The sequence below is a fragment of the Anneissia japonica genome, unplaced genomic scaffold (assembly GCF_011630105.1).
Source record: "Anneissia japonica isolate Jap-2015-1 unplaced genomic scaffold, ASM1163010v1 scaffold4054_len1135799_cov195, whole genome shotgun sequence".
In the NCBI taxonomy this organism is placed as follows: Eukaryota; Metazoa; Echinodermata; class Crinoidea; order Comatulida; family Comatulidae; genus Anneissia; species Anneissia japonica.
Genome location: NW_022694605.1, coordinates 1132156 through 1142521, shown reverse-complemented (window position 1 = coordinate 1142521; position 10366 = coordinate 1132156). Strand labels below are relative to the sequence as shown.

General features: G+C 33.0%; 1 protein-coding gene across 1 annotated transcript in view; it reads left to right on the top strand.

The window, feature by feature from the left end:
- The first annotated feature begins 1720 nt into the window (after positions 1 to 1720).
- The window catches only part of LOC117101122 (lysosomal alpha-mannosidase-like), a 19229-nt gene continuing 10583 nt past the window's right edge, over positions 1721 to 10366 (top strand). Inside the window, exons 1-11 of the mRNA XM_033241012.1 lie at positions 1721 to 1864; positions 2351 to 2524; positions 3932 to 4125; positions 4277 to 4480; positions 4959 to 5030; positions 5335 to 5451; positions 5596 to 5796; positions 8460 to 8532; positions 9215 to 9254; positions 9563 to 9632; positions 9800 to 9913. Of these exons, the coding sequence (XP_033096903.1) occupies positions 1858 to 1864; positions 2351 to 2524; positions 3932 to 4125; positions 4277 to 4480; positions 4959 to 5030; positions 5335 to 5451; positions 5596 to 5796; positions 8460 to 8532; positions 9215 to 9254; positions 9563 to 9632; positions 9800 to 9913 (1266 nt within the window). The 5' untranslated portion in view covers positions 1721 to 1857. The remainder of the gene's footprint in view (positions 1865 to 2350; positions 2525 to 3931; positions 4126 to 4276; positions 4481 to 4958; positions 5031 to 5334; positions 5452 to 5595; positions 5797 to 8459; positions 8533 to 9214; positions 9255 to 9562; positions 9633 to 9799; positions 9914 to 10366) is intronic.

Genomic DNA, 10366 nt, shown 5'->3' with positions numbered 1-10366 from the left:
TTGAATTCCCCTATTGTTATTAAAATCTTTTCTGTCTCCTGCTTCAACATTAGGAAGTTATACTTGCGCTCCATTCGCTTGGAATCTTTTCAATTTCTAATAATTTGTTAAAAATATACATAAACTGAGCTGACAAGTCATGCTAGCAATAATTTGTATACTGTTAGCCAATATAGACCTACATGGTGGTCCCTATCATGTGTTTTCTTCAAATATATTTTTGTCTATATTTCAATTAATTACTTCGGAACAAAGACCCTTCGGACCAATGGACCTTCGGACAAATGCACTGACCCCGTAGTTGTACTTCCTAGAGGCCTGGCTATGTAGGCCTAGCAAACCTCAATTGCAATGACCACAGGTGTTCATGTTGTGTGCTTGAAATAATTTGATCAAAATTAATGCTTGTCTGTAACTCAGTTAACTATTAAACTTCTGGGCTGGTAGAAAAAAATAAAACAAAATTGCTTATATATAGCCCAACTTCAAAACTGGTGCATGAGAGTTTGAAGACAGTAAAATTAGAAAAAAATTTTAATGGATGGTTTTTCCATGCCTCATTTAAGCGCGATTTAAAAGGGAACTAGCATCAATAACTGATTTAGGCAAGTTATTCCATGGGTCTACCACCCGACATGAAAAAGAATACTTTCTAAAATCCAATCTAAAATGACTTTTGTAAAGCTTGAATGGATGAATCCTGGTGATCTTAAAAATTCAGTTTTTTTATCAAAAAAATTACTCAAATCCTTTTCAGAATCTACCTCTTCAATCTGCTCCAAGTGGCCCGAAACACTGTCTCTTAAACCATAAACTGCACTAACTTCATCTCTCTTTGTTCCAATGTGCATTCAACGACATTTACTAGCACTGAAATGAAAGTTGCCACCTTTCCGACCATTCTTGTAGAACACTTTCTTCTTGCAACAAATTACCGAAACATTGTAAATCTTTGTATCATCTGCAGATGTTGTTACTGTAGATTGGACATTATATGCTATATCTTTAATGTACATTAAAAAAATAATTGGTCCAAGGACACTTCCCTGGGGTACCCCACTATAAACATCAACAAAATCTGAGACAATTAGGCCCAGGTATGCCAGGACGATAGGACCAATATAGTGGGTGTGACAGAATAAAACAAAAATCAAGTTTACAGATTTTTAAAAAAAAATGTAATATTCTGATTTTCAGCAAAAGAATTCTGCTATGACCAGCCTGCTAATAACTAGTAGTTCTTCCTTTGTCACTTTACAAACTCATAAACAATTGGTCATGAACATGGCCGTAAAGATAAAGTTAATGATGATATTAACGTCATAACTGCCAATTTGGGAGGTATTGTTGGCTTGAGATTCCTTGCCCATCTCAGTCTCACCATGGTTGGTTGAGGAAATTTTAATTTTTGGCACTCCCAAACTTTGAAAAAATGTCCTAACTTAGTACAGGCCGTATTTGAGAATTGAATACTACAGTATGTCACCAAGAGAAGATATTGTTTATAGTGTGAATTACCGGAAATAGTTTGAATTGCACAAAGGACTTGAGATTTTAAGGAGCTGGCATGAGAGCTTGAGATCAAGTCTGAAAGGGTGAGCCTCATGCCAGATGAGTGATTCTTGGTAGCTATGTAACTTTGGGCCATTTTAAACCAAGATAAAAAAAACTGTAATGTTGAGAGACTGAATGCAACTACTGCACCAGCTGCTTCATCACTATAGAATTTAATAATAAATTTTCTTTTCATTTCAGGCTTGTAACCCTACCCATCCTGATCCATCAGTATTGAATGTACATCTTGTGCCTCACACACATGATGATGTAGGCTGGCTGAAGACTGTGGACCAGTATTATATGGGATGTAGGTCGTCCTTTATTATTTAGTTTTTATAAATAGTACCTGTTGGATCATACTAAAAACAACAGTTTCTAAAATATTAAAAAAATACTTTAAATTTTTAATTTAGGTGTGTCGCCTATGGTTTGGTTAAATTACATAATAACCAAAACAAACGCTTATTTAACCAAAGTCTACACTGTTGGTGGGCTGCAGTTCAATATCACATGTAACAAGGTTGCAAATTCATCTTTTAGTTGTTTTCATCAGATCTAAAAATTCACTAAATCTTTTTAGTCTAAAGAAGGTGCTGCTATACTAATTTCATTTGCTTTTTTTGTAATAAATCAATATTATCCCTTTTTATTGTTTGATTCAGTTCACTGCTCGAAATCCTGTCTCATTTTTGTGTCATTAATTTAGTTATATTTTATGAAATGCATAAATTATATATGAGAAATGGAAAAGATTTAATAACAAACTCCTAATTTTTTTAAATCTCCATATTAGCTGAAAATAGTATACAGCATGCAGGTGTACAATATATCCTTGATTCTGTTGTGTCAGAATTGTTAAAAGACCCCAAGAGGCGATTCATCTATGTGGAAGTGGCTTTCTTTGAGCGGTGGTGGAATGAGCAGAATTATGACACAAAAACAGCAGTCAAGAAGCTTGTCAATGAAGGCAAGAGATAACATTTGTTAAAAGCACATAAATTATTATTGCACATGCTATATAAATCATGGTTTCCATAAAATCAAAGATAATGATACAAGATACAACTCTCCATGTATAAAAACCGTATACTAGCGTAAGTTTTTTTTTATCTCCAGTCGTATGTTGCACCCCATTGAATGAGGTGCCATGTACGGCTGCAGATTTACAGACTTGCATAAATTGTCATTGGAAAGAGAACGGTGTCACATATGTCTGGAGATGCGTAAAGATATGACATACTTTCTCTGCACTTCTGCTATGAGAGAGTTCTATCGTGTGTTTCTAGTATCTTTTATAAAATTGCTACGCTGACAGTACTTTGTTTTCACTGCAGTTGTTTTACTGCAGTCGTGAAGGTTCCCTATTTTCACCAATCATTCAGCATTGCCGAAAGCTGCCGTCAATAGCATAACAGTGATTTTAAGGAAACCAGGCCTTCATCCATTACCAGTGTACCAGATAAAGCTGTGGTTAATGATGTAAAAGCTTAACTGTTTAGAATGCTTGTAATCTTTCAATATTAGCACGGTACCACTATACAAATAGACAAATTAATGAAACTATTTATTAAGGCTAATCATATTAATTTTGAATGTTAAAATCATGTTTGTCTATCATGATGATAATTGAAAGTAATGTTTTACCTTCCAATGAAAATCTGAAGAGTACTCTGCTCACTTGAAAAGTAAGAAAGTCAATCCCTCTGCTTTGGAGGTTGTAGTCATACCATGTCACACCTGCTTATTGCAGGCATACATATTAATATAGTGAGAGGTACAGATTAAGAATGTTACTCAAAGAAAAATAGGCAAACAGAGAGGTTTAAATCTTTAGTAATACAGTGTTAGTAAAGTTTATACAGTGTATCACATTTGTGGCAAAGACCAGCCAAACCAGTCACTCGTCGCAAATTGTGTTTTAGAGAAAATGGCCAAAACATGCTAAAATGTCAAATTTTAAAAAATCTATTTTATTGCACTAAACTAACCTTTATATATCTACACACCATCCTATGCTGTTATTTTTCCCATTTTCAATGTTAAAACAACACTTTTTAAGGATTTAAAGATAGTTTCTGCATGAGATATGCCTGAAATCATAAACTTTAAAGGCTGATTTCTCATATATTGTTCTTTAAACAGCTGTGTGGTTAAACGCTTGTAACTTCATAAAGAAATGTCTGATTTGAATGATTTTTTTACCATTTTATAGCTATTATTTTACTCTCTAACACTTTATTATTAACACAAATTCGATTTTTGCGACGAGTGACTGGTTTGGCTTGTCTTTGCCACATTTTCCTTTGTTTTGACATTTGTTTTTTTGACATGAGTTTTTGATAGTTCTGTAATTCATTTCTCTTAACAATTATAGGTCGTCTGGAGTTTATTAATGGTGGGTGGTGCATGAATGATGAAGCGGCAACTCATTACAATTCTATCATTGATCAGATGACGCTTGGTCTTCGCTTCCTCAATGATACGTTTGGAAGTTGTGGACGCCCACTTGTAGCATGGCATATTGATCCATTTGGTCACTCCAGGGAGCAAGCATCAATATTTGCCCAGGTGATTGCATCAGTTATTCATTGGTCATATTTTTTTTATGTAAATAAAGTTTAGTATTATTTATGGGTCTTTTATTCTAGAAAGTCATAATATTGATGGAGTTTATTACTGTGTAATTACTTTTTGATAAAAAAAAATGATACATTTTCAGATGGGTTTTGATGGATTTTTCTTTGCCCGACTGGATTATGCTGATAAAATAAATCGATTGATGCGACATGAAATGGAAGCCATATGGCATGGTAGTTCAAGTTTAGGCAAAGAAGCTGACTTGCTGTTTGGCGCCCTCTTTGCTCATTATAACCCGCCCCCAGGGTTCTGCTATGACCAGACTTGTAATGACCCACCAATTCAGGTACAGTAGTATATGAAACATGATGTATTTGCTATATAATATTCATTTTTCTTTTCTAACTTTTTGGATGTTTTCATGCTATTTTTGTATGCTGCTGGTTACAGTTTGGCTTTTAGTGACTAAAAAAATTTATGTTAATTTGCTTATGACTTGTAGATTGATTTTTGTACTCCAGAATAGTTTGCTTATACTTCAACTTATCTTTTTTTTTTTGCTGTATGACTAAATAGAAATGAATATTTTACTGCATTTGGTTTGCAGATAGCTATTCAAGTAGGACATCACAAATTATTTATGATTTCATTATATCTCAGTTTAACATTTCTCAATGTAATATAAACATTTATTTTAACATGCTAATTTATGGTATTATTTATATTTTTTCCCATTATTTTTTTCCAGACAATAATTATATTTTCACATGTAAACAAAATAAATATATTTGATTTTATTCAGTTTTTATTAATTTAATATATAGGATGATCCAGATTTATTTGATTATAATGTGGATGCCCAGGTGAACAAGTTCATTAAATATGCCAAGAAACAGGTAATGTATGATGACATCACAACTTAAGTTAATTAATTTAAATCAACATTTAAAATATTTAACTAATTAAGTTTACATAGGCAATAGTAAAAAGAGGGGAAAAATGCCAACAGACTGACCCTGATTTCCAAATGTCACTGCTTGAGCCTTATGTAAGACNNNNCCTGTCTCTTATACACATCTAGATGGGTATAAGAGACAGAATCACTGCTGATAAGCTTCTAATATGCCCGTTTATTTTTTGTGACATTTTTAAGGGTATATTATGAATTGCTGTCATTTTCTATTTTAATTTTTCTATAAGGCGGCATATTTCAAGACAAACCACATTATGATGACAATGGGCTCTGACTTCCAATATGAGAATGCCCTTCCTTGGTTTGAAAACATGGACAAGCTCATTAAATATGTCAACAAGCAGGTATGGGTCACATTTATTTTGATTATAAATAATATTTAACAATTAATTGAAAAAGATATTTCTTCTGTTTCTTGTTTGATATGAAATAAATATGAACCAAAGATACAGATCACTTTGTGTATGTTTTACAAATTTATTGTTTAGGGAGATGAATGTAAGATCAACGTATTGTATTCAACCCCTTCATGTTATGTAAAGAGCCTAAATGAAGCTGACAAGACCTGGACAACTAAAAGCGATGACTTCTTCCCATATGCTGATCACCCCCATAGTTATTGGACAGGATATTTTACCAGCAGGCCTGCTCTCAAGTACTATGAACGAATTTCAAACAATTTCCTACAGGTAGGTTTGTTATTATATGATGAGGTTGTAGTTTATCAACCAATGAAGATACATTATTTGCTAACCAATATTGACCAGATAGGATAAGATAAGATTATTTTACCACACTTTCACAACAGTGGCACACATATACCATAAACAATTTGGTGCGTCCATGAAAATCGTTAATTGAAAAGTCTAAATATAATGTATAACTTAAATATAACTTCAGTGTATTTATTCAGAAAAAAATAAACCTAAACAAACTTAAACTAACTTAAATATTATTAAATTAACTTACATGTTATTGATAAACTACCAAGTTCAGACATTAAGTACTAATAATATGAAACCACATTATTAATAACAGAGGAAGGGTACATTTAAAATATTAAAATGGTCAAAATTGATGGGGGATTTTAAAGATTTGCTCCATATTATAACAGGGTTCCTGAAGTAAAGTGTGTTAAGTGCTTCAATCATAATTTACATAAGCATGACAATAGGAAATAATTTAAGAATATAAATGACCAGTGAAGAGCCATATTTCATTATTTAAATGTAATCTGGCAATAAACTATCAGATAAAAATGTATTTGATAAGGCCAAAAAAATAAATGTTCTGGTTCTGGTTAGACCAAAGTTACAGAATTGATGTGGCGATGCGGTTTTTTTTTCTTTTCTACTTTTTTTTTTTTTTTTTTTTGAAAAGCATGGAAAGTACAGAAAAGGTGTTCTTAGTATCTTTTTTATGTTCTGCTAATGCTATACATTGTTGTCCTTCCACATTCCACATCCTCGATTTCGCTTCATTTGCCAAGTGGACCCCGTCTTAATTCATCATCATTATCAGCATTAATGGGTACGCTTTGAAAAAATCCGATGGGCGAGGATACCACCATAGCCGTGACTTTCTTCGATCCTGGGTGCAAATGTCCTCACCACTGCTTGAGGAGGATGACAGACTTTCATCACATACTTACACACTCAGCAAACTCGCCGAGCTGCGGTATCGCACAATAAAATGCCAAAAGGTCCCTTATATTACGGTGCACCTGTGTATAAGCCGCACCCCTAATTAGGATGCGAAATATCACAATTTTTTTGTCACCTCTCTGTGTATAAGCCGCATCTATTTTTTAAGCTTCAAACCGTTCCCATAATTTAAATTTTTAAATTATTTTGAAACACTGACATTATTTACAAATGTTACAAATTTCATCTTTTTCTATTAAAAAAGATGACAATCAACTGGAAATGCGTGTAAACTTCAGGCAACCGCAATGAAGCAACATATTCCTGCTCTAGGGAAATCCCCATTTCATGCTAGACGGTCACGCTACGTTAAAATTTCAGCATCAGTTTAGTTTAATAAAATCTAAGAAAATAAATTACATATTGAGTATATTTATATATTTTAAACAATAATTCTATTATTATGGTGACTAATAACAGTCGTATTAAGCTTAATATAATATATTGTTGGTAATTCTAGGCCTAAGTCATTACTACTCACAGCCCATTGTGTGAAGCGTTCGGTGCGAAGCATGCACACATCACGCACCACATTTTATAAACAAAAACAGAAGTGGAGAAAATATCGTGCAATACAGAGTTTACGCGTACTCAGATGACGAATGCCTTTCTAAAGTCAAATTTAAGTAAAATAATTATTACAACATCAAGAAAACTTGTGTTTTTATAGCATGAATTAATTTCACAAGTTTTTATTCTGAAATTTTAGCGGATCATTCTCTCTATAAAGGTACAAGCCACCAGGGAACCCGGAGCGTCGAACAGCAAGTTTCAACAACCAGCCCACGTGTGTTTTGTTGCGACATTCGTAAATGAAGCTGCTCGCGAAAAGTAGTTCGGTAGTTTTCGAACAGCGTGTTTCAAAATTGTTTATGAATGAATAATTTAGACAACCCAAACTATTGCTTGAATTTCGTAGAAATCGTAGTAGGAATCCTAGTACAGCATGCACTGTAGTGAGTGTAATTACAAATACTAGGCCTACAAACCGGTCCTACCCTAGGCTAATTAATTGGGCTAGCAATGGCCTAACCTAAATGGATAAGCTGCACCCCAAAATTCGGGATAGGTGGCGATGTTGGATGTTGTATGTCCGTTAAAAAAAAAAAAAAATTGATGCGCAGGGTCTAAATCGACGCACGCGCGGACCAGAGACAGAACATTTATTTTTTTTGGCCTAACCAGACAATTTTTTATATTTTGTTTCGTGAACCTACACCTGCAAATAATGAATTTTGCAAAGGGAAATATTTTTTGGCAACCCAACAATTTCTGAGGCTCCTGGTTTGAACATTACATTTTTTAGAATTATGAATACCGAAAACTAAACTACAGAGAAACCATGAAACCTGTAAACGGAAACAAAGAATTCAGTCAAAATCACCAAGCCACTGAGAGTATAAATTCATTAGCATGAATGCTTTGACAATTCAGTGTGGAGAGCATTTAATAAAAAATACAACTTAGTTTTTGTCATTAAAATATGAAAATGTAATATTTATTTTAAAATATGAAATTGCAGGTGACCATTTAAGGATAATCACATAAAATTAATGAACTTTTCTGTAATATAAAATCACGGATTAATAGCCAATGAGGATTTAATTTCTTTTTAACCGATCAGTACTTTGGATTTGATTATCTTTCAGATTTGTAAACAACTTGAAGTTTTAGCTGGATCTCAGCAGCATAATGACAAGACAGCAGAATCCAAGACTCTCGGTAATATAGCTATGATTAATAAAGAGGAAAATATATATTTAGAGCTTGCAAAGTAATGCTATATCTATATGCAGAACCTTGCAGCTATTTTCAGTGATCTGTTGTCATGTGATTGTTCTTTTTAGCAGTCACAGTTGTCATGAATGCGTGGTGCCATAACCCCTCCCCCAACAACCACATTGTAAGGATTTTAAAAATGATTAAAAAAAATAATAATAAATTCGTTCACTATTTATTTTGATGTTTTTACTTTGTCACAAATGCAGGGGTCCCAAATTTGAACAAGTGACCGTTGTTAATCGTTGTGAGATCCGGTTAAATGGCCATCCCGATTTTCGGGGGAGGCGGGGCTTGTGGGAGACTGCAGATGGAATTAATCTGTTGGTGTTGTTGTTGATTATTTGTGTTGTGCTTATTATTTTTGTTAGTGTTATTTTTATTGTGTCATACTATAATGATCTCTATTTCAATCAACATTTTATCTACTTACTCAATTCATTATTCTTTATTTCAGACTTTACATCCATAGTTAAACATCGTCAACTTAACTAATAATAATTTAAATACAAGGGGAAAATAAACCCCACATCATTATATCATGAAAAAACTAATAAGTTTACGTAAACCTTTTAATGCCTAGTTATCTTTAGTTATTGTTATTTTGTTTAAATTGTCTGTGTAGGGAGGGCAATGGCAGTGGCACAACATCATGATGCTGTAAGGTACAGTCAGTTTTTACAATTGAATTTATTGATGTTCAAATTAATTGATGATACACCTCAGTAATATAGCTTGTCCATATGTATCTAACATAGGAATAATGGTAATGATGTTATATTGAATATGTTTTGTGTCTTAAAACATTAAAAAAAATTAGATTTATCTTACCAATTAAAATGACATAAAAAATTAAATTGTAATGCTGGTTAAGAATAACCTGTAAAATGGTTTTTTATATAATTGTTTATTTATTATGAATGGTGGATGTTAGAATAATTTATTATTGATGAAATTTTTATTACTTCAACAGTGGCACTGAGAAGCAACATGTCGCTAACGATTATGCTAAGAGGTTAGCTATTGGTACCAATCATTGCCAGGTAAAGAAATTGACCAGATTACAGCCAATTATGGCAAAGAGAGTTCTGAATGTTTGGATTTTTAACATTAGCACAATAATAGAACCCTAAAGAAAATTACCTAATGATAAATGGTTTTTCATTGTGTGTGTCTGGAAAATAATGATTATTCCTATGTCCTATTATAGAGATTAGTAAATTCAGCACTGGGGTCATTTATGTCAACATCGTCTCCCCCAGACTCTTTATTCTGTACCTATCTCAACATCAGTATATGTCCAGTAACTGAGAATTCTAAATCGGTAAGTAAATATAGTTTAAATTTAGGAATGTATAATGTGACTGTAAAAGGTAATCTTTATCAATTTTAGTTAAATTTCAAGCTAAGAAAATTTCTGCTTACTTTCTTCCCCTTTTTCTTTAAACATCCCAAACTCACTCTCTCTATTCCATCAGAAATGTGTTGTAAAGAGTCAAATAATGATTTTTACTTTCAGATATAGTTATTATTGTTATTGTTAATACTAATATAAATATTATATTATAATTATTGTTCAATTGAAAACCGCTACCTTTGGTAGCTGTAGGCATACTTGATCATGTTGACTTTTTCAGCCCTGATGTGGTAGTGAACACCATTTTTATGTCATCAGTGATGTTGTGATTACATGAAATGAGACTACATTAGAACCTCTCCTTTGGGACACTCTTATTAAGGGGATACAGGCCCGTAGCCAGCATGCTTCAAGGGGGGG